Source organism: Chrysemys picta, chromosome 7 (assembly GCF_011386835.1).
Source record: "Chrysemys picta bellii isolate R12L10 chromosome 7, ASM1138683v2, whole genome shotgun sequence".
NCBI classification, from domain to species: domain Eukaryota; kingdom Metazoa; phylum Chordata; order Testudines; family Emydidae; genus Chrysemys; species Chrysemys picta.
In genome coordinates, this window is record NC_088797.1 from 129,039,951 (window position 1) to 129,062,273 (window position 22,323).

General features: G+C 62.2%; 1 protein-coding gene across 1 annotated transcript; it reads left to right on the top strand.

The window, feature by feature from the left end:
- The first annotated feature begins 295 nt into the window (after positions 1-295).
- Positions 296-21,806, top strand: MMS19 (MMS19 homolog, cytosolic iron-sulfur assembly component). The gene is given in 34 exon segments (XM_005289376.4): positions 296-505; positions 5,848-5,896; positions 6,615-6,715; positions 7,745-7,830; positions 8,442-8,516; positions 9,175-9,244; positions 9,380-9,508; positions 9,700-9,761; positions 10,784-10,870; positions 11,627-11,701; positions 12,183-12,260; positions 12,523-12,661; positions 12,907-13,061; positions 13,181-13,259; positions 13,535-13,660; positions 13,930-14,011; positions 14,283-14,380; positions 16,268-16,408; positions 16,905-17,060; positions 17,456-17,555; positions 18,506-18,608; positions 18,680-18,754; positions 18,911-19,037; positions 19,127-19,176; positions 19,179-19,229; positions 19,579-19,635; positions 19,785-19,826; positions 19,828-19,906; positions 19,909-19,971; positions 20,618-20,700; positions 20,781-20,945; positions 21,015-21,074; positions 21,335-21,435; positions 21,520-21,806. Coding segments are annotated over 34 exon segments (3,081 nt in total). The 5' UTR covers positions 296-396; the 3' UTR covers positions 21,548-21,806.
- The last annotated feature ends 517 nt before the right edge of the window (positions 21,807-22,323 follow it).

Sequence of the window (22,323 nt, forward strand, 5' to 3'; positions counted from 1 at the left end):
GTATATGGGGGGGGCAGAGAGTGACCCCGCCCCCGGGCCGGACCAATGGGAGGAAGGGGTGGGGGGGGGTCGGAGTGTGACCCCGCCCCCCCCAAGGCCTGCTGCGGGCTCCGCACGGACACAGGCACAGCCGCGGGGGGGTCCTGACTCCCTTTACCCCCGGCCCCTCGCGCGCCGTGAGCCCCTCCCTCTGGGAGTCACAGGCCCCGCCCTTCATCCAAGCTCCTCCCCCCGGCACTAAGTCTGCCCCTCCGCGCACGCGCACTGGCATTTCCCTGGGCCTGTCCGCCCCCGTCTGTTACGTGACAGATTTTGTCCCGCCTATCCAACGTGACGGGGGGGTCGCTCTGTGGCGCGCATGCGCCGGTTCTTGGCGCCTCCCCTCTACAGCGCATCATGGCGGCGGCGGGGGCCGGTGCTGAGGGGCCGGGCGGCGCCCTGCGGGGCTGGGTGCGGGACTTCGTGTCCGGGCTGCAGGACGGGCGGGCGGCCGAGGTGGCGGCAGGTACCGGCCGGGGCGGGGCAGTGTGCTGGGAGGCGGGGCGCGGGGGCCGATGGGATAGCTGGGGGCAGGGTGGGTGTGGGGCGGGGCTGGGGGGATGTGGGGCTGGGGTAGGGTGGGTGTGGGACGTGGGGCGGGGCTGGGGGGATGTGGGGCTGGGGGCAGGGTGGGTGTGGGACATGGGGCGGGGCTGGGGGGATGTGGGGCGGGGTGGGGCTGGGGTAGGGTGGGTGTGGGACATGGGGCGGGGCTGGGGGGATGTGGGGCGGGGTGGGACTGGGTGGATGAGGGGCTGGGGTAGGGTGGGTGTGGGACATGGGGCGGGGCTGGGGGGATGTGGGGCGGGGTGGGGCTGGGGTAGGGTGGGTGTGGGACATGGGGCGGGGCTGGGGGGATGAGGGGCTGGGGTGGGGCTGGGGGGATGAGGGGCTGGGGTAGGGTGGGTGTGGGACATGGGGCGGGGCTGGGGGGATGAGGGGCTGGGGGCAGGGTGGGTGTGGGACATGGGGCGGGGCTGGGGGGATAAGGGGCTGGGGGCAGGGTGGGTGTGGGACATGGGGCGGGGCTGGGGGGATAAGGGGCTGGGGGCAGGGTGGGTGTGGGACATGGGGCGGGGCTGGGGGGATGAGGGGCTGGGGTAGGGTGGGTGTGGGACATGGGGCGGGGCTGGGGGGATGAGGGGCTGGGGGCAGGGTGGGTGTGGGTGTGGGACATGGGGCGGGGCTGGGGGGATGTGGGGCAGTGTGCTGGGAGGCAGGGCACTGGGGGCCGATGGGATAGTGGGGATGCTGGGAATCTGGGTTAGGATGGTCACGGCCACTTGCCTGGGGGAGGGTGGGCAAGACTGGATACAGGAAAACAGGTGACATGGGTGACATCTGCACCTTCTGGGGTTGATGTGGCCCAGTCACTGGCTGCCTCTCCTGTGTGTAGGTTCCCTGGCAGTTCTCGTGGTGGGGTAGGTCTCTCCTGTGGTATGTGAGGTGTGGACGGTCCCCACTGTACTGGGTGCCCCGCGCTTCGGGAAAGATGAGGATGAGGGAGAGAGAGTCCAGAGGACAACAGCAAAAATGATAAAGGATTTAGAAAACCTGGCATGTGAAGGATGGTTAATAAAAGGCATGTTTGCTTGAAAAAAGACTGAGAGGAAAATCTGATAATAGTCTGCAAATGTGTTAAGGGCTGTTAGAGAGGACGGTGATCAGTTGTTCTCCATATGCATCAAGGATAGGACAAGAAGTACTGGGCTTAATCTATAAGGATAGTTACACTCTGGAACAGGCTTCCAAGGCAGGCTGTGGAATCCCCATCACGGGAGGTGTCTAAGAACAGGTTGAACAGACACCTGTCAGGGATGGTCCAGGTTTACTCAGTCCTGCCGTAGCGCAGGGGGCTGGACTAAAGGACTTCTCGAGATCTCTTCCAGTCCCACATTTCTAAGATTCTCTTGACAAGGTTTGGGCTGTTTGGTTCCCCAGAGAGCTTGCCATTCTGTTTGTACCAGTAATTCGGTACATTACATTAAGGGATTCTGCTGCATCTGGAATTTTGGTTTTAAGGATACAAGGGTGTATGGTGTCAAGTATCAGAGGGGTAGCCGTGTTAGTCTGAATCTGTAGAAAGCAACAGAGGGTCCTGTGGCACCTTTGAGACTAACAGAAGTATTGGGAGCATAAGCTTTCGTGGGTAAGAACCTCACTTCATCTGAAGAAGTAAGGGTGTATGGCTGTGTCGAGGGACTAACTTGGCATTGGTTTGGAAAGGAGCTAAGAGGGTAGTAGGTGTACGTGGTCTGTTTGATCTCGTGGAAGCTGGGTGGGGGGCTGTCCAGGGACTGTTGGTTTGTAACATGTTTCCCAGTGAGTTGGGGAAAGGGGTGAGCTGGCAAAGCTAGCAGATAATGCAGAATGTCATTAGCTAACATGATGGCAAGTGGAACAATTTGAACTACCCCCACGCTATGAAATCCATCACACACTCACCTTGAGTACGTGCTCGTTCCTGGCCACCGCGTTTGAAAGGCTATAGAAGAAATGAAAGGATGCAGCAGTGATTAGAGGTCTGGAAAGAGAGACTAAAAAGCTGGGACTGTTTAGCTTAGAGTGGAGCCAAATCAGTGGAACATGATGTGCACAAACTAATGAATGGTTCAGAGAAGGTAAATCATGCACTTCTGTTCACCCCAGACCTCACGAGAACAACATGGAAAGACAGCACAAAGCGATAATGGAAACACTGGTTTACACAATGGATAATTAACCTTTGGCACTCTCTGCCATACCCCCATATATGGATGATGCTGAAGGTTTCACAGGTTTACCATAGTTTCTGAAACTGTGCTGAGCACAATCGGCTCTTGCCTGTGCTTACAGCTATACCATGTTCAACCCTAGAGCGGTATCCACTGCCGGCACAGTCAACAAAAGGTGTCTTTCATAGGCTAATGCGGTTACGCGGTGAAAATACTCAAGCCTCCAGTCACCCGAGAATTGAGCAAATGCTCTAGCCTCAGAACATAGCCGAATGAGCAGGTAGCTTAACCTCAAGAAGCGTTCGTAACTTGTCATGTATACGTCCGCCTTTTCCTGTTGATGAGGAAACACTCCTCTCTGTAGGTATTATTTTACATCTGGCCTTTGCAAGTCCAAACCTGTCATTGCTCAGGGTGAGAGTCCTTGGAGGTGTGGTGGGCCTGGCCTCTTAGGAGACAGTTTAAGGAAGGAGACTTGACAGTTGAGCTTCTTTCAAATTTGCACATTAAATGTTTCCTTCTTGGAGTTTCCGAGGCAACTTCATTGCGTCGTAACCCACCCCTGTGCGATTCCATTTCCGCTTTCCCACACGCAGTTCTGGCAGTGCCCTTCAATGACTGATGACCTGTGGCACCCCTGCGATTCTAGTTCTGGGCTCTTCCTAGCTCTCCCAGTGCCAGTCAGTTCTGGCCTGCACGCCCCTGCTATTCCAGTCCTCCCCCCAGAGCTCTGCTCAGGCTCCTCGCTTACAGACTGTCTTGTGCAGGTCAGGGGGTGGGTGCTCTCCAGCAGCAGGCTGCAGCATGACGGGGGTGCCTACCTCAGTTTCCCCTTTCTTCCACCCAGGAAGGGAACATAGTTTTGCAGTGTCTGATACAAAGCCTGTTTCTGGGCATCGTTTGTTCACGTACATCAGTGTAGTAATTCCCAGAAGCCTGGTAGTAAAAACCAATCTCTGGTTCCCACAATAAACAGCAGTTTTTCCATTCCCCTCTTCAGACACATCACCCGACAGTCAGTAGCAGCATTTTGTTCCAGGCCCCGCTCTCCAGGTCTCCCTGCTTGAGAGTAACCAGTCTTCCTGCAGCCCTTCCTTGCTCTTTGTGCTGAAGGCCCCTCGTCCTGTAGTGTCCCCCCCTCCTCCTACGCCTGCTCAGGTAGCTCCACCTGCCCACCACAAACCTCTTCACCCTCTTGCTTCTGGGCTTGGCTTCTCCTGACCAAGCTGGTTCTTCCCCTTTCCCTGGGGGCCAGTGCCCCAGCCTCCCACTGTCCGAGGTCCCCAGCTTTGGTCAGTTCTCAACAACAGCTTTCCTCCAAGCTCCTCGCCGACGGCCCCCGGGTAGTTGGTCTCTGTCACGGAGTGTGGGGGAACTCAGGGCCCTGCACCCCCGACTTCCTGCGATTCACCATGACTCTCAGCCAGCCAGTAAAGCAGAAGGTTTATTTGGATGACAGGAATACAGTCCAAGACAGGTCTTGCAGGCACAGACAACAGGGCCCCCCCTCAGTTAGGTCCATCTTGGGGTCCCAGGGCATCCCAGCCCCCCTTGGGAGGTCAGAGCCATCTCTGCCTCCCAGCCATCTCTCCAGCCCGCTTCCAACACTCTGCCTTCAGCGACCCCTCCCACAGCCTTTGTTCAGTTTCCCAGGCCAAGGTGTCACCTGGCCTCCAACCCCTTCCTGGGTTCTCATGTTACATGCTCAGGTATTCGCCTTTGGGCAGACTCCCATCCCCCAATGCAGACTATCCTAGCCACACTCCTGTCAGCATTCACAGACCACAGTAAGAACAGTCCCAGTTCGTCACAGTCTCCTTCAGCACTTTTCCTGGGGCAGCTCTCACCTGCCCCTCCTGACTCAGGCAGGCTCCTCTCTTGGGCCCAGGTGCCCTCTGTGCAGGCACAGGTGGTGTGTGTATCACCCGCCCCACCGGGGCATTGCGCCAAGGGGATTCTGGCGTCCGGTCCAGCCTCTCCCTTTCACTGTTGTTGTGCTGACCAGCATGTGAAGCCATGTCTCCGTGTTAGCAAGCTGCCTGGTGTGCTAACCTTACAGATTCCTTCCTCCTCCATGGGCCCCACAGAGCTCTCCCCGACTGAACTACTGAACAGGGACATTAACTGGGCTGGCAGGAGCCTAAGGAGTATTTGCAGCAGGGTGGGAGACACAAGCTGAGGACTGAAAGCCTGGGAGCGGGACAGAATTTCAACCCAGAACATGCTCAGTGGGTGGCTGCCCTGCCAATCGTGTGGGGACAGTGTTGATTGTAATGCCCCTGCCCTGCTTTGTGGGGAGGATGTGGCCCTGGAGTTGGCGGGGGATGGGGGGAGGGCTGTGGCCAGCTAGGAACACCAGATGAGTGTGCGCCAGTAATTGACAGCACACGCCGAACACTGTCCAGGACAGCAAATCACATCAGTGGATGACATCAGTAGTGCATATTCGCTCTTCTCTGGTGCTGTCCCTCCGAAGTTCTCAGAGTGTGTTACAGACATTTAAAGAGGCCCCAGGAGTCCCCTGCTGGTGACTGTTACACCTGCTTTACTGGTAGGGAAACTGAGGCACAGATAGGTGACGTGACCTTCCTGAGGGATCCGAGCCACAGCTAGGAATAGAACCCGGGAATCCTGATGCTGTCTCACTCGGGCCGCCTGCTAAGCAAAGATGGCATCAAAACCCTCTGGATCCCAGGGCTGGACTTTTCTGCTGATGGCAGCCAGCCCCAGCTCCCATGGCTGTGGGCAGGGACTGAATGGTATTCCACCCCCCCTGCCCAGTGAGGCTGCAGAGGAGGGGCTCCCCGCGTGGGACTGGAACTCAGACACTCGTGTGGCACCGAGTTATGCTGCAGCAGGCGATGCAGAGACTTTGTAAAACCCGGCCCAGCCTATTGTCTCCTCGGGAGCTGGCGTGTGTACACCAGCCCCTGCCAAGCGCCGTCATTCCCCCAGTACTTCATGGGGTGCCAGGGAAACACACGGCACCTGTGTCATCAGCTAGGCCTGCCTCTCCTGCCCCGCTCTCTGGGGCCCTGTCTGTTTGAGGGACGCGTTGGGCTCTCCCTGGCTCATCCTTTGTCTCGTTTCCTAGGGGTGAAAGCGGGAAGCTGGACCATCTTGGAGATCGTGGAAGTCCTGGGGTGAGAGGAACCTCATAGACCTTCTCCCTCTTCCTCCTCCGGCTCAGGAAAGTCAGGGGCAGGAGTGTTAGAGGCAGAGGGGGCTTTGTGTTGCTCCCCTGGCCTGGAGCCGAGACCCCCTGTGCACTCTGGCTGTATCGGTACCATGCAGCGCCCCCTCTGGGGATGAGCTCCCTTGCCCAGCCCGTGCATACTGGATTGCTTCAGGAGAATGAATTCTGGGACCCAAACCGAGCCCGAGTCTTTGCGTGCCAGGATCCAGAGTAACTGCCCCCCCCATCTCCCCCGGGAGTTCCCTGCTGGCGTGGGCGGCTGGGTGGGTGCTCTCAAGGAAGGGTCCTTGTCTTGGTGCTGCTCCTTCCCCTCAGTTCCTGCGGCCAGTCGGAACCAAGAGCCATTTCTTTGCCTGGCTCCTGCTAACGGAGGATTGGGGTTTCTCTGTTGTGGATGGTATTGGGCGGGGAGCCTCTGGTGTCAACTCCATAGCCCCGGACAGATGAGTGAGCGAGGTTCCCCCAGTCCTCCTCCCTCGAGGGCAGGCAGGGGGCTGTGTTACCAAGAGGGGAAGTGACCTTGCCAAGGCCACGCAGCCAGCGTCAGAACTGGGCACAGAGCAGAGCGGTCCCTGCTCTGACCACTACTCTCCCCCTCACTTGTACACACTGAATGGGGGCTCTGCTCACCGCAGCCCTGTCGTCTTTCTCCACCCCACCTTTAGGTCCTGCCTTGAGAATACAGAACCTCGCACGCGTGGACGAGGACTCCAGCTGCTGTCCCAGGTCCTGCTCCAGTGTCACTCCATGCTCCAAGAGGAAGAGGGTAGGGGACGTGCCAGCCCCCTTCTCCCTGTGTGACTTCAGCCCTGGACATGGGAGTGGGTGTAGCTCAGCACGGGCATTGCTCTGGTAGCTGGCTGACTTACCATGTGCCTGATGTGCCGTAGCGCAGGGGGGTCGGGACACCTCAGGGGGTCGCAAGGTTATTTCCTGGGGGTTGTGAGCTGTCAGCCTCCACCCCAAACCCCGCTTGTCTCCAGCATTTATAATAGCGTTAAATATAAAATAATGTGCTTTTAATGTATAAGGGGGGGGTCGCACTCGGACCCTTGCTGTGCGAAAGGGGTCGCTGCTTCCAAGGCGCTCTCATCCCAGGGCTCTGAGAGTTCCCCTGCAGCAGCAGAGGGCACAGGTGCTGTGAGCTGGCCCCTGGGGTCTGCTTCCTGCCACAGTGGCCCCAGGGTGCTCTGGGCTGTGATTCAGGGCAAAGGAACGTGTTCTGGAACCGGGGGGGAATCCCAGGCTGCTGTGGTGTCTCACTGCTTGGCTGAGCTCATAGACTTTAAGGTCAGACGGGACCATTATGATCATCTAGTCTGACCTCCTGCACAACGCAGGCCACAGAATCTCACCCACCCACTCCTGTAACAAACCCCTGACCTATGTCTGAGTTACTGAAGTCCTCAAATCGTGGTTTAAAGACCACAAGCTGCAGAGAATCCTCCAGCAAGTGACCTGTGCCCCACGCTGCAGCTTGTCAGACTTGTCAGCTCCTGGCCCGGTGTTTTCACACGCACTTACGCCCAGGCCCTTATCTGGTTCCGCCCAGACGTGGGCATTGCTGCTGGGGCAGGCCCCACCTCATTAGCGCTCAGACATGGGGTGCAGCAGGGGCTGCTCTTGGGGTAGAGAGGTGGGGGGGTCCATCCCGGAGGAGTGGGTGGTGCTGCTGATGGCAGAAAGCCTGGCAGCTGGCTCTGCTCCCCTGTCCAGGTGCCAGGGCCCTCGGGGAGGTGTGGGCTCAGCCCACAGAGCTGGGGGTCTAACATGTCGGGCGTTTGTTTCCGTGCAGTGACGCACCTGGTCCTGTTCTATGAGAACCGGCTGAAGGATCATCACCTTGTGATCCCCGCTGTGCTGCAGGGACTCTACGCGCTGGTGAGCTCGCTTCTCCTGCTGCTACAGCCCCTCTCCGGCTGGTCGGGAGAAGGATTCTAGGGCAGAGCTGGGAACCAGCAGCATCTATCCGTCTAGGGCGGGGGGAACACGAGAGCCTTCTAGTCTGTTGGCCCCTCCTGTCTGCACTGCAGCAGCCATTGTCTCATCTCCACGCGCCTGCTGTGGCCTGTAGGATGCTTCCGAAGGAGCTGAAGCCACTTCTAATGCATGTGAACGATGCTTGGGGGGGAGGGCAGACACCTTCCTGACCCCGTGGGGGGCAAGGGCAGCTTAGACCCTGAAGCATGAGGTTGGATCACCCTTATTACATGTTAATGGCCACGGACTAGCTCCTCCCGAGGAGCGGGTGGGTCCCTCCGGCGCAGGGTTTGGCTGGGCCGAGCTGGTTGAATCGTTAGTGTGATTAGCCTGTGGGCTCCGTGACGTTAGGCTGTGCAGGGTGTGAGGGGACAGCGGATAAATCCTGTCGTGTGTGTGTGTGTGTGTGGTGGGGAGATAGCGTGGGGGCACCCCGCTCTGCTGCAGATCACCTTCCGGTGGTGGCTGGCAGCTCTGCGCTGTACCTTACTTTTCTCTCCCTGTGTCCCCAGAGCATGTGCGAGGTGCTGGCCCCAGGCCTGGCTGTGTCCGTGCTCAAAGCCATCTTCCAGGAGGTGCATGTTCAGGTGAGCGGCCAGAGCCCGTCTGTCACACCCCTTTGCGGGCCCTTCCCAGCTGCTGTCCGCACCCCCAGGGGCCAGGGTAACGTGTCACGTGCATGGTCTGGTGAGCCAGGCTGCCTCTTGGCTAGGGGCACAGCTCCTGCTCCTTTGGCCCCCTGTGTGGTGGTGTGGCTCGAGCCATGCCCGGAGGAGGGCAGCGCTGGTCCCTGGGGACTCCCTGCTGGCGGGCGGCTTGGGAGCCGGCTCCCGTCTGGGGAGTGGTTGGAAAAGTCTCAGAGAGCAGAGCCTTGGGTCCCATCTGGTCTGCGCCCCCGCCCCCTCTGGCCAGGGTGGGATAGGGCCCGTCAGGGTGTTCTGCAGGCCAGGTTCAGACCTCCAAGCAATGGGGATTCCACCTTTTCTGGGAGACGATCGCCCAGCCTGACCTCCTCATTTAATGCCCTCACACTTCTCCTGCTCACACCCCCATGTGCCACACTAATGTCCCTCCCCCGAGGGCGCATGTCCTTCGTGTCAGCGTCCCTTCACCCGGCAGCACCGTGTGGCGTGGTCCCTCCAGCCCCCAGTCAGCGCTGCTGGGATCCCTCTGCCCTGGATCAGTGGGCGCGATCTGTGAGTCCGTGAGGCCTGTTCTCCTGACTCCTCCGCTCTTCCCCTCCAGTCCCTGCCGCAGCTGGATCGCCACACGGTCTACAGCATCATCACCAACTTCATGCGCACCAGAGAGGAAGGTGAGGCGGGGAGGGCGGGCGCTGTGGCCTGGCTGGGGGCGTGGGGGAGCCCGCTGGCAGTGCCCCGTGGCTTGGCCCAGCGGCTGGGCTGTGGGGACCCTGGGCCATTGCTGTGCGTGCTCCTTCCCTCTGCAGAGCTGAAGGGCCTGGGCGCCGACTTCACTTTCGGCTTCATCCAGGTGATGGATGGGGAGAAGGACCCTCGCAATCTGCTGGTTGCCTTCCAGATCGTCCGCGACCTCATCCTCGAGGGCTACGTGCTGGGTAAGCGCCTGGCAGCCCTGCCGCCCTTGGAGGGGGCCTGTCTCCTGGGCATCCACCACCCTTGGAGGCCCCTGCGATCCTGAGCTGCCTTGGGCTGGCTCCGGGCCTGGGTGACACGCCCATCGGGCGCCTGGCCTGGTCTCCTGTGGGGCTGGCCCTGGGGCTGAGCCATCTCTGTTCTGTCCCCGCAGGTCCCTTCGTGGAGGAGCTCTTTGAAGTGACATCCTGCTACTTCCCCATTGATTTTATTCCTGTGAGTGAGTCTCTCCTCCCCATACTGTCAGCATGTTCCCAGGGGGCCCTGTCCTGTGCAGGGCTGGGGGTAAGAGGGGCAAGGTGAGAACCGAGGCCGGTGAGCATCGCATTGTGGGTCTCGGTGTCGTAGGCCGAGGACCTTTCTGGGGGCAGGACGGTGTGCGTGAGGCCAGGTTCGTTTGATTGGTATTGCTGGTCTTTGGTCCCTTTGTTTCCAATCTTTTAAACAGTTACCAATCCCTGAGAGGATCATGGATTTTATCCCATGACAGCTTACTTTACTTAAGAGCCTTTGGTGAGGGACCTTGTCAAAGGCTTTCTGAACGTCCAAGTACACCTTATCTACTGGTTCCCCCTTGGCCACATGGTTGTTGACCCCCTCAAAGAATTCTAGTAGATTGGTGAGGCATGATTTCCCTTTACAAAAACCATGTTGGCTCTTCCCCAACATATTGTGCTCGTCTGTGTGTGTGGTAATTCTGTTCTTTACTATAGTTTCAACCAGTTTGCCTGGTACTGAAGTTAGGCCTGTAATTGCTGGGATCACCCCTGGAGCCTTTTTAAAAAATTGGTGTCACATTAGCTATCCACCAGTCAGCTAGTACAGAGGGTGCTTTAAGCGATAGGTTACATACCACCATTAATAATTCTGCAGTTTCACATCTGAGTTCCTCGAGAACTCTCGGGTGAATCCCATCTGGTCCTTATTGCTGGTGACTTATCAGTTTGTTCCAAAGCTGCCTCCTAATGACACCTCAGTCTGGGACAGGTCCTCAGATTTGTCACCTAAAAAGACCGGCTCAGGTATGGGAATCTCCGTCATCCTCAGCTGTGAAGACTGATGCAAAGAAACTTGCCAGAGTCTATGCCCCTTTGTTTTCCTCGGTAGGGTTTGATTTGCAGGGTTTAAAAACGCCTTTTTCTCTCTAACTGCCTCTTTTACATGGTGGCATGTTTTGCTGCTCGTTCTGTTCTTTGGGGAATCTGACGGGCTGCCTGCTCTTTGTGCTTCTGTTCCAGCCCCCCAACGACCCTCATTGCATTCAGAGAGAGGACCTGATTGTGAGCCTCCGGGCCGTGCTGGCCTCCACGCCCCAGTTTGCCGAGGTACGACGCCCCTCGGGTGGGCAGCAGCAGCTACAGCGAGGAGCATCGCCCTTCTGAGGTGGAGGGAGGGCGGGCTGGTGTTTCCGTGCCCTGGGCTCTGGGTTGTAGTGTGGGAGAGGACCGGACGTGCTAGCCTGGGCACCGGCCCCTCTCCAGAGCAGCGGGCGGCACCTCTGAGCAGAGCCAACTCCCTGCATGGTGCACCATGGTGGGAGAAGGGAATTCACAGCTCCCAGGGCCATTGTGATTGTCCGGTCTGACCCCCTGTGTGACAGGCTGGAGACCTGCCCTGAAATAATCCTTAGAAAAACATCCCAGCTTGCTTTAAAAATGGCACGTGCTGGGGAATCCACCCGCCCCTTGGGGTATGGTTCCCTTGGTTGGTGACCCTCCCTGTCACAAACATACACCACTGTTCTGGTGTGAATGGCTGGGCCCCGGAGCTAGGACTGGCCAGGCTGGCTCTGGGCACTGACGCCAAGCGCTCTGGGGAAGCAGTGCTAGGTCTCAGCTCTCTGGGGGAAGATGGCAGTTGACGGGCTGGGCCTCCCCTGGAAAGGGCTGCAAGCCCATGTCCCCTGCCCTGCGAGCTCAGGGTGGCTGCTGGCAGCCATGCATTGGGGAAGGCTCTGCACCCACAGTCCTGCCTCTGTCCGGGGACAGGGGAGTTCCAGATCCTAGGCGGGGAGCTGGTGGTGTGGGCTTGGGTGCGGGACTGGGTCCAGGGAGCCTAACCGCCCCTCTCTCTCTCTGCAGTTCCTGCTGCCGCTGCTAATCGAGAAGATGGACTCGGAGATGCAGAGTGCCAAGCTGGACTCCCTGCAGACCCTGGTACGGGGGACAGGTGGAGCAGTAGGGTTTATTGTTTGTGTTTTGTAGAACTTAGGATAATAATGTATGTATTGATTTGATTGTATTCTGCTGGCCACCCTGTCTGGCTAGCAGCAGGAAGCAACGACCCTGGGTCGTTGGGAAAAACGCATCGAGCAGAGTACAATCAAATCATATCCTACATCAGTACATTTCATACATGCCACGTTACGATCCTTTCCAAGTTCTACAAAATACAAACGATAAATCCTACTGCTCCACAGGCTTCCCTCGCTGCTGGCTTGAAGGGAGTGGGAGCCGGCCTCCCCGCAGCAGTGCCCCTGGGGCGGTCTGGAGCCCGGGTCTCTCCTCCCTGGCCCTAGTGTGGTTGTCCCTGCAGCCCTGCCCACAGCCAGCCTGAGCCCTCAGGGGGGTGTCCCTGCTCTCTGGCCCCCTCCCTCGCTGGCTCTCCCCTAACGTCTGTCCTGGCTCCCTCCTGCAGGGCGCCTGCTGCACCATCTACGGGCAGAAGGAGCTGCAGGAATTCCTCCCCAGCCTCTGGTCATCCCTGCGCAGGGAGGTGAGTGCAGCTGGGCCCCATGGGAGCATCTGGGGGCAGGAGTCTTCCCCCGTCCCCGCAGCAGAGCCCCAGAGCACTGCGGTCGGCCCTGGCAGCCCTGCCCAGAACACGAGGGTTGGGGGGAACCTGGGCAAAGCCCAGACCCCATCGGGGCTATTCAGGGCGTTTGGGGTGGGGCCCTGTGCTCTGTTTCCAGAGCTAGTGGGAGTGGGATCCGACTCCCTCTGGCCAGCATCTGGGCATGTCTGACTCCCTTCCGCAGGTGTTCCAGACGGCCAGCGAGAAGGTCGAGGCCGAGGCTCTGGCTGCGCTGCACGGCCTGGCTGCCTGTCTGTCCCGCTCCGTGCTCAGCTCGGACACTGAGGACCTGCTAGACTCCTTCCTGACCGGCATCCTGCAAGGTACCTCCTGGAGGGGCCCTGCCCGGGGCCCACGCCCGGCTCCGGGGACTGTGTGCACGGAGTGTCCCCTCCCGGCTCTCCCCACCGCCACTCCGAATGCGGTTCCCCCCTCGCAGCAGGACATGCCTGGGAACTGCCAGGGTCACACCTTCCCAGCAGAGGGTTGGCATGGCCGGGCTGGGTGAGCGGAGAGCAGCAGCGGGGCCTGGGGCTCTTGGGGGTGTAGCTGACACCTGCTCTCTCAGACTGCAGGCACCATCTGTGCGAGCCTGATATGAAGCTGGTGTGGCCGAGCGCCAAGCTCCTGCAGGCAGCGGCGGGCGCCTCCTTCCGAGCCGGCCACCGGATCACCAGCAGCGTCGTGCCCCTGCTGCTGGAGCAGTACAACCAACACCCGCAGGTGAGGGGTGCCTGCCAGAGCAGTCTGCACCCGGGGGGCCCTGGGGCTGGGACACGGCACGGGACCCCCCCAGCTCCGAGCAGGGGCTCTGACGGGGCTCTGCCTTTGCTCCCTTGTAGAGCAGCCAGCGGAGGACGATCCTGGAGATGCTTCTGGGCTTCTTGGAGCTGCAGCAGAAGTGGGGGCATGAGGATGAAGGTGAGGCGGTTAACCCCACCCCCCCAGCATGGGGGGGCCACTACCTGCTTCCGCGGTGCCCCTGACGGTCTGGACTGGTCCGAGGCGCTGCCCGCTGCCCTGAACTCGGCAGGGGTGGGCTGGCAGCACATTCAGTATTAGTGACGTGCAGATGAACCAGCTGCTGCATGTCTGTGGTGGGTGAGGTGTGCTGTGTGTGAAAGGACGGTGCCTGCGGGGTGGCCGTGCTGGGACTTGTGCCCACAGGGCCCTGAGGCTGTGTCTGTGTCCCCCAGAGGAGAGCGCCCTGCTGTGTTCCCAAGCCCCGCTGTGCTCCGTGCTGTTCTCGGCACTGACGGACCCCAGCGTGCAGCTGCAGTTGGTGGGGATCCGAGCCCTGACCGTCCTGGGCACGCTACCAGGTTGGTGCCTTCCCGGGGGGAGAGGGGAGGCTGGTGCTGGCAGCTCGGGGGGGGCTGTCTGGTTATGGGCTGGTGTCAGTCCCTTGCGGGGTGCTGACCGTAGGGGGCGCTCTGGGGCCCTGTTCCCCTCCTGCTGGGCTGTCCCGTGGCCCTGCCAGTGCTGGGCTGCGTCAGCACCTGGGGGCACTAGATGGCGCTGCAGGCCATGGGGTGGGCAGTGCCCTGGGTGCTGGGTCGAGCTGCGGGAGCTCAGCCGTGTCTCATTTCAGGGCTCCTGGCTCCCCCCGACGTGCAGCTGGTCGTGGATCACCTGACCCGGCTCATCTTGCACGCGGACGATTCCCAGAGCTGGTGAGTGGCTGCGGGGGTCCCCGGCCTAGAACAAACCCAGCGTGCCTGCGGTGGGCCTGGGCCCCACGGTGCCCTGCACCCCCAAGAACTACACCGGGGCCTGCTGCGGGAATGGAGGAGTGACCAGGGTTGGGGCGAAGCCACCAGCTCCTCTATTGAGGGGCTGTGAACCCAGCCTGTCTCCCCGCAGCGCTGTGCTCCAAGCCCTTTGCCCGCTGTGTGTGGCTGGCCCCACCCGGCGGCTCTCACCTCTTCTCTTCCTCCCCCGCAGCATGGCCGCAATGGAGGCCGCAGGATCTCTGGCCCCCATCTACCCAGGGGCCTTCACGGGGCGCATGGTGCAGAGGCTAGCGGAGGAGTTGCAGTCAGGTACGGAGCCTGGCTGGTGTGGGCGAGGGACAACTCTCCACTTGGGGGAAGGTCCCATCACCTGCACCCTGGGAGAGGCTGGGATCTCGCTTCTCCCTCCTCCCACTGCAGTGCCCGTGCCATGCTGTACAGAGCCACGCTCCCCTCACTGGCACCCCGCTTCTCCCTCCCCCGTCACTGCAGTGCCCGTGCCACGCTGTACAGAGCCACGCTCCCCTCTCTGGCACCCCGCTTCTCCCTCCCCCGTCACTGCAGTGCCCGTGCCACGCTGTACAGAGCCACGCTCCCCTCACTGGCACCCCGCTTCTCCCTCTCCCGTCACTGCAGTGCCCGTGCCATGCTGTACAGAGCCACGCCCCCCTCACTGGCACCCCGCTTCTCCCTCCCCCGCCACTGCAGTGCGCGTGCCATGCTGTACAGAGCCACGCTCCCCTCTCTGGCACCCCACTTCTCCCTCTCCCGTCACTGCAGTGCCCGTGCTATGCACAGCTCCTAGATGGAGCTACTATAAGGTGGGTATATAACTGGTTGGAAAATCATTCCAGAGAGTAGTTATCAGTGGTTCGCAGTCACACTGGAAAAGGGCATAACGAGTGGGGTCGCGCAGGGATCAGTTCTGGGTCCAGTTTTGTTCAATATCTTCATCAATATTTTAGAGAATGGCATGGAGAGTACACTTATAATGTTTGCGGACATTACTAAGCCGGGAGGGGTTGCAAGTGCTTTGTAGGATAAGATCAAAATTCAAACTGATCTGGACAAACTGGAGAAATGGTCTGAAGTAAACGGGATGAAATTCAATAAGGACAAATGCAAAGTACTCCACTTAGGAAGGAAGAATCAGTTGCACACATACAGAATGGGAAATGACTGCCTAGGAAGGAGAACTGTGGAAAGGGATCTGGGGTCATAGTGGATCACAAGCTAAATACGAGTCAACAGGGTAACGCTGTTGCAAAAAGAGCAAATATCATTCTGGGATGTATTAGCAGGTGTGTTGTAAGCAAGACACGAGAAGTCATTCTTCTGCTCTACCCCACGCTGATACCGTCTCAGCTGGAGTATTGTGTCCAGTTCTGGGCATCACATGTCAGGAAAGATGTGGACAAACTGGAGAAAGTCCAGAGAAGAGCAGCACAAATGATGAAAGGTCTAGAAAACATGAGCTATGAGGAAAGATTGAAAGAACTGGGTTTGTTTAGTCTGGAGAAGAGAAGACTGAGAGGGGAACATGAGAACAGTTTTCAAGTACATAAAAGATTGTTCCAAGGAGGAGGGAGAAGAATTGTTCTCGACAACCTCTGAGGATAGGACAAGAAGCAATGGGCTTAAATTGCAGCAAGGGAGGTTTAGGGTTGGACATTAGGAAAAACTTTGTACCTGTCAGGGTGGCTAAGCACTGGGATAAATTGCCCAGGGAGGTTATGGAATCTGGAGGTTTTAAGAGCAGGTTGGACAAACCCCTGTCAGGGATGGTCTAGATAATACTTTGTCCTGCTGTGAGTACAGGGGCTGGAATAGCCGACCTCTCGAGGTCCCTCCCAGTCCTACGATTCTGTGATTCTAAGCTATATGGAGCCGTGCCCCCCCTTGCTGGGACTCCCCTTCTCCCTTCCCTCCGTTTGCTGCGGCCTGGCCCTGGTGCTCAGAGCAGAGCTGGCTCCCTGATGGCCGTGCCATGGCAGCATCGCCCAGTTTGGGGAGGGCGTCCCAGCTCCTAGGGCCGGGCTGGGCCCCGGCGGTGCTCCAAGGGGCTGGGCTGAGGGCGGATCCCAGCTGGGGAGGTCAGGCTGTGCCCGGTCTCCGTTCTCTCTGCTCCCCCACCACCGCCCTCCCCTGAGACGCCTGCCTGTGCCCTGGGTCTCATCCATGTGCTGCTTCTTTCAGAGCGGGAGGAGGAAGGCAGGCGATCCACACACTCCCTGCGGGCACGCTGCCTGCAGGCGCTGGCAGCAGTGTCCACACACCCCGGGATAGTGCAAGAGACGGTTCCTGTCCTGCTGCAATGTCTGCAGCAGGTGCCGAAAGGTAAAGCCCCCAGGGAACCCTGCTGGAGCCTTCGCGGGTTCCAGATGGGGCATCAGCAGAGAGGTGTGGGCTGGAGTCCGGGGTTGAGGGGCGTCAGCAGAACCCTGGGGGAGGGGAGGTGCCCAGGGCTGGGCTAGCAGGGGGCTGCGGGTCCGGGTTGAGGGGCATTAGCAGAACCCTGGGGGAGGGGAGGTGCCCAGGGCTGGGCTAGCAGGGGGCTGCAGGTCCGGGTTGAGGGGCATTAGCAGAACCCTGGGGGAGGGGAGGTGCCCAGGGCTGCGCTAGCAGGGGGCTGCGGGTCCGGGTTGAGGGGCATTAGCAGAGCTGGTACCTTGCCAGTGCCTCATGGGCTGGAGCTTTGAGCTGGCCCAGGGGCACTTCATAAATTGTCCGTGTGCTGCTTGGCATCTGCCACCTCCTGAGCCCCTGGGAGGCGCGGGGAGGTGTTGGCGCTGTCTGTGCCGGGGGGATGTTCATGGGACTCTCTGCCCTGCAGGGAACGTGCCAGCGAGGGCCTGTGACGTGGTGGCCGTGTGCCAGAGCCTGCAGCGGGTGGCGGTCCAGTGCCAGCGGGATGCCGAGAGCTGCTGGTATTACCACCAGACCGTGGTGCCCTGCCTGCTCGCTGTGGCGGTGCAGGCCGCCATGCAAGGTGAGGCCCGTGCTCGGGCATGGAAGGGGGCAGTCGGGGGCTTCGGGGCTCGTTGGGGTCAGACCAGGGGGTTGTGGCTGGAAAGCAGCCATAGGGCGCCCAGGACAGATGCTGTCCCTGGGCCTGGGCCGCCCACAGGGCTGGGCCCAGCTGCCCTGCCAGGCGTGGCGTCCCCGGGGAGGCGCTGTCACAGCCTGGAGCATCAAAGGGAAGGTCCTATTGGTGGCAGTGCCCGGCCCCCGCTAGGGAGAGGACCTGCAATGGCCACGCCAGCCTTGTAGCCCTTCTCCTAAGCCTGCTGGTGGCCGGGAGCACTCAGGGGGCGCCTGTGGCAGGTCCCCCCGGTGGGCTGCAGGCAGGCTCTGACCTGGCCCTTTCCTCGCTGCTGGCTGCAGAGAACGCCCATTCGCCACTGGGGAAGCTGCTGCTGGAGGAGGAGGTCTTGACTGCCATGGTGCCCGTCGTCAGCGCGGCCAGCGCCCACCTGTGCCCTGAGTGAGTAACACCGGCACCCCAGGGCAGGGCACTGGGGCTCTGAACCGGGGCCGCGTCACAGAGCCACAGGGTCGGTGCTCCGGCCCCAGCTTGGGAGGAGCCCATCAGTGTGCCAGACCCCCTGGATAAGCCCCGCTGCTTCCCCGGCCCTGCAGCCCCCCTTCTGCCCCCCGGAGCTCTAGGCAGCGGGTCCAGCTGAGAGACCCCAAGGGAGGCTTGTGCATTAGCCCCTCGGCCAGTGTTCGCAGCGACTCCCCCAGCACTCAGACAGTCAGGTTTGTTCGGTAACTGGCCACGGCCCAGGCCAGCCATCGGGTCACCCAGAGAACTGAAGGTCACAGCACGGCCCATTCTGGGGTGCCCCACGCCTGGCCAGGCTGTAGGGAGCCCCTGTTCCAGCTCTGTCGGGCTGTGACCTCCTTGGTCCGACTCCCGGTGAGACCCGGCTCCTTCCAGCAGCCCCCCCTGAGCTCCCCACCTGCCTCCCAGCCCTTCGATCTCCAGCTGGGGGGGTGGCTCAGCCTCCCTGCGCAGAGGCGGGGAGATCTCCGTCCCCTGGGGCTCTGGGTGTCAGTGTCCTGGGGACTGGACTTGCCATCGGCGTCTCAAATCTCCACTGATCTGGGGCCAGGCCCAGACAGCCAGGCGACACCACCCTTGTCTCCGCCTGCCCTGAGAGCAAACAGTCCTGTCCCACCCACGGGGGAACAGTGCAGGGGAAACTGAGGCATGCCAGACTCATAAAATATTAAACCTTTTCCACCTTGTCCCATCACATGCCCGTCGTGCTGCTCAGCCCCCCGCTCTGCCTCCTGGGGGGCCAGGGGTTGAGCGAAGAGGGGCTGTTCCCTCGCAGTGGGGGGCTCTGTGACTGGGTGGAAGTGCCAGTCTCCTGACCTGCCTGGCCACGGCTCTGAGGCTCCTGCTTGTCTCCCCCTCCCTTCCCGCAGGCTGGCTGCCCAGAGTGTCTCCCAGGTGGTGCCCCTCTTTCTGGACGGGGAGGTCTCCTTCCTGCCCCAGGACAGCTTCCCCTGCCCCTTCCAGCCATTCCAGGTGAGTGGGGGGTGCAGGGAGGGGCTGGGGCTGCGGTGTGGGCAGTTGGTGACACTGCTCTTCCCTTGCAGGGCGGGCAGCACGTGGCAGCACAGAGACGCCTCGTCGCCCTGCTCATGGCCTTCGTCTGCTCCTTGCCCAGGAACGTAAGTCAGGGGATGGGCCCTCGCCCGGATTCCCGGGGCTGGAGGGGCCGGGTTGAACCAGGGGGCAGTGTGGATGTGGCGTGGGCAGCACCTCGGTGATTGGCAGCTCTGGGGTTTGAGCGCCCAGCGTCCGCACTGGGTTCTGATCTCTTCCAGGTGCCGATTCCCCAGCAGGACAGGCTGCTGCAGGAGCTGCTGGCTCTGAGCTGTTCCTGCGACTGCCCCTTCACTGCCACCGCGGCTGCCAAGTGCTTCGCGGGGCTGGTGAACAAGTACCCGCCAGGTAAGAGGTGGGGCAGGCGCTGGGCCAGCCTCAGGGCGCTCGGCCTGGGCGCTGCAGGACTCCATCAGCCTGTCCCGTCTGTCCCCCAGGGCAGCAGCTGGACCAGCTCTTAGAGACAGCGGTGAAACAGGATGGAGGCCGGCCTTGCCGAGGGCTCCGCTCAGAACCCAGGCCCTCGCCCTGCTCCTCTGGGTAAGGACAGCCCCCTGGGCTGGAGCCGGCGCTGGCCGTGCCCGCACGGGTTCCCGGACCCCCCGGGGCCAGCTGGCCGTGCCCGCACGGGTCTCCGGGCCCCCCCGGGGCCAGCTGGCCGTGCCCGCACGGGTCTCCGGGCCCTCCCCGGGGCCAGCTGGCCGTGCCCGCACGGCTCTCCGGGCCCCCCCGGGGCCAGCTGGCCGTGCCCGCAACGGCTCTCCGGGCCCCCCGGGGCCAGCTGGGCCGTGCCGCACGGCTCTCCGAGCCCCCCGGGGCCAGCTGGCCGTGCCCGCACGGCTCTCTCGGGCCCCCCTGGGCCAGCTGACTGTTCTCTCTGTCCCTGCAGGTGACCAAAGCCCTGGTGCTGCGCTACCATCCGCTGAGCTCCCGCCTGACAGACAAGGTTAGCAGCCAGCCACCCCTGTGGAGACAGTGTGCAGGGGAGCCCTGGGGACCCTGCTCCAGCCCCGTCTCCTTGGGCCTGGGAGAGGCCCTGCCAGCCTGGATCACCTGCCCTCACTCAGCCTCCCGGTTCCTCTCTCCCCCCTGCAGTTGCTGGGCCTCCTGGGTGACGCAGAGCTGGGCCCCGCGGTGGGCCGACGGCTTCTCCCTGCTCATGGCCGACTCCCCAGATGTGCTGCACAAGGGGTGTCACGCTGACGTGCGCATCATGTTCGCCAGCGTTTCTTCACTGACAACGTGCCCAAGCTGGTCCAGGGCTTCCACGCTGCCGGCCCCGGTGAGCGCGCTGGCCCCCCCCCCCGCCTGCCCCTCCCGCCCCCTGGGCCGGCCCCCCTGCTGCCTGCCCCTCCCACCCCCTGGGCCCCTCCCACCCCCCGGGCCAGCCCCTGCGGCCTGCCCCTCCCGCCCTCTGTGCCGGCCCCCCTGCTGCCTGCCCCTCCCACCCCCCCGGCTGGCCCCTCTGCTGCCTGCCCCTCCCACCCCCTGTGCTGCCCCCCCCGCCTGCCCCTCCCACCCCCGGGCCGGCCCCCCTGCTGCCTGCCCTTCCCACCCCCCGGCTGGCCCTTCCCACCCCCCGGGCCCCTCCCACCCCCTGGGCTGGCCCCCCTGCTGCCTGCCCCTCCCACCCCCGGGCTGGCCCCCCTGCTGCCTGCCCCTCCCACCCCCTGGGCCCCTCCCACCCCCCGGGCCAGCCCCCTGCAGCCTGCCCCTCCCCCACACCTGCTGCTCCCACCCCCCGGGTCGCTCCCACCCCCCCAGGCCACCCCCGCCCCCTGGGTCGCTCCCAGCCCTCCAGGTGTGAACGGTGGGGATCAGCTCCCAGTGTCTACAGGGCCACCAGCTGCGGGGGGTGCTGCCCCCTTGGTGTGTGCATGGCCCCCCCAGGAACGGGGCTGTGACCCGCTTCCCTCTGCTCTCCCCAGGCGTGAAGGCGAATTACCTGAAGGGCCTGTCCCACGTGCTGAACCACCTGCCCAGGCCGGTGCTGGTGACGGAGCTGCCCACGGTGAGTGCTGGGCTGGGCTGGGCAGGGCCGGGCCGGGGGTGCCGAGCCGACAGACCTCTCACTGCCTGTCCCCCCCCCAGCTGCTGTCCCTGTTGCTGGAGGCCTTATCCTGCCCGGACTGTGTGGTGCAGCTCTCCACCCTCAGCTGCCTGCAGCCCCTGCTGCTCGAGGCGCCGCATGTCATGAGCCTGCACGTCGACACCTTGGTCACCAAGTTCCTGGGCCTGACCTCCAGCCCCGCCATGGTGCGTGCCCCACCCGCTCCCTTCCCCGCCCCGTGCCGCCCGCGCTCACCCCGGCTCTGTCTCTTTCAGGCCATCCGCATCGCTGCACTGCAGTGTGTCCACGCGCTCACCAGCCTGCCCATCCCCGCGGTAAGTCCCCGCTGCGCGCAGGCCGGGGAGACAGGCTGGGCACGCTGTCTGGCCTCGCTGGGGTAAGGCGAGTGCCAGGGACCATGGGGCCGAACACTGCTCCGTACTGCCCGCGGGAGCGTGGAGGGAGGGGACACTCTCCAGGGCAGTTCAGACATCCCCGTCGGGACCCTGGGGCTGCCAGCCCCCCTGTACGGGCATGGGCCCCTCGCTCCATGGCGTGCAGTGCCCACGCTGACGGGCAGCTCTCTCCCCTTCAGCTTCTCCCTTACAAGCCGCGCGTGATCCGGGCCCTGGCCAAACCCTTGGACGACATGAAGCGGCTGGTGCGGAAGGAGGCGGTGGTGGCCCGTGGGGAATGGTGAGTGCAGGGGGGTGCGGAGGGGGCTCCCGGGACACAGCCTAGAGCCCACCCCTGACCGTGCTGCCTCTTCTGTGTCTGCAGGTTCCTGCTGGGGAGCCCAGGCAGGTGAGGCCCTTCCCGCACTGACTGACAATCTAACCAGGAACCCACTAACCAGCCAAGCCTCCCAGAGCGGGGCGGGAAGGACAGCAGCCCCTGCCCGAGGCCGGCCGGCTCCTAGCACAATGTCGGCGCTGCGGGGCGGCCCCGCTCCTGCTGCCTGCAGTGCTGGAGGGAAGGCAGGCGCCGCGCTGCGCCCCCTGGCCGTGCACACTTGTAGGCGGCGCGTGGAATCCATGGGCCAGCCCAATAAACACACGTTTTGCTAATGGCTTGAGTGGGGAAGATGGTTGGGGTGAGGGGCCTGAGGCTGCTGCCTAGTACCCTCTGCTGGGGAGGTGTGAGCCCACCCCAGCCCTGCGGTCTCTCTCTCTCTCTCTCCTCAGGGCGAGGGTTTGGCCTGGCCCTGGGTCTCTCCAGGGCTTGGTCCAGTCTGGCTGTGAAGGCCCCAGGGACCACATGAGCCTGCATATCCCTCCTGCACTCCTCCAGCCGGAGGGGCCCCACTCCCTGCCCCTTCCAGGGCTTTGCTGTATCCTGCAGGCAGGGGCCCTGTTCTGGGAATAGGAGGGCCCTTCTAATGCTGGCCTTCCCCACTCACTCTGTCCAGCAGCCACACCTGCTCATCCCCTGCTGGCTGTTGGGGTGGGGCAGTGCCCCCTCAGGTTGGGTGCCACACAGCTGCTCCTTTGCCCAAGGTCAGCCTGCAGCTCAGAACTCGGGTCCCTGGGCTTTCGGCCCTGTGCCTTAACTGCTGGCCCCCGCTGCTTTGGCCCCTCGGGCTGG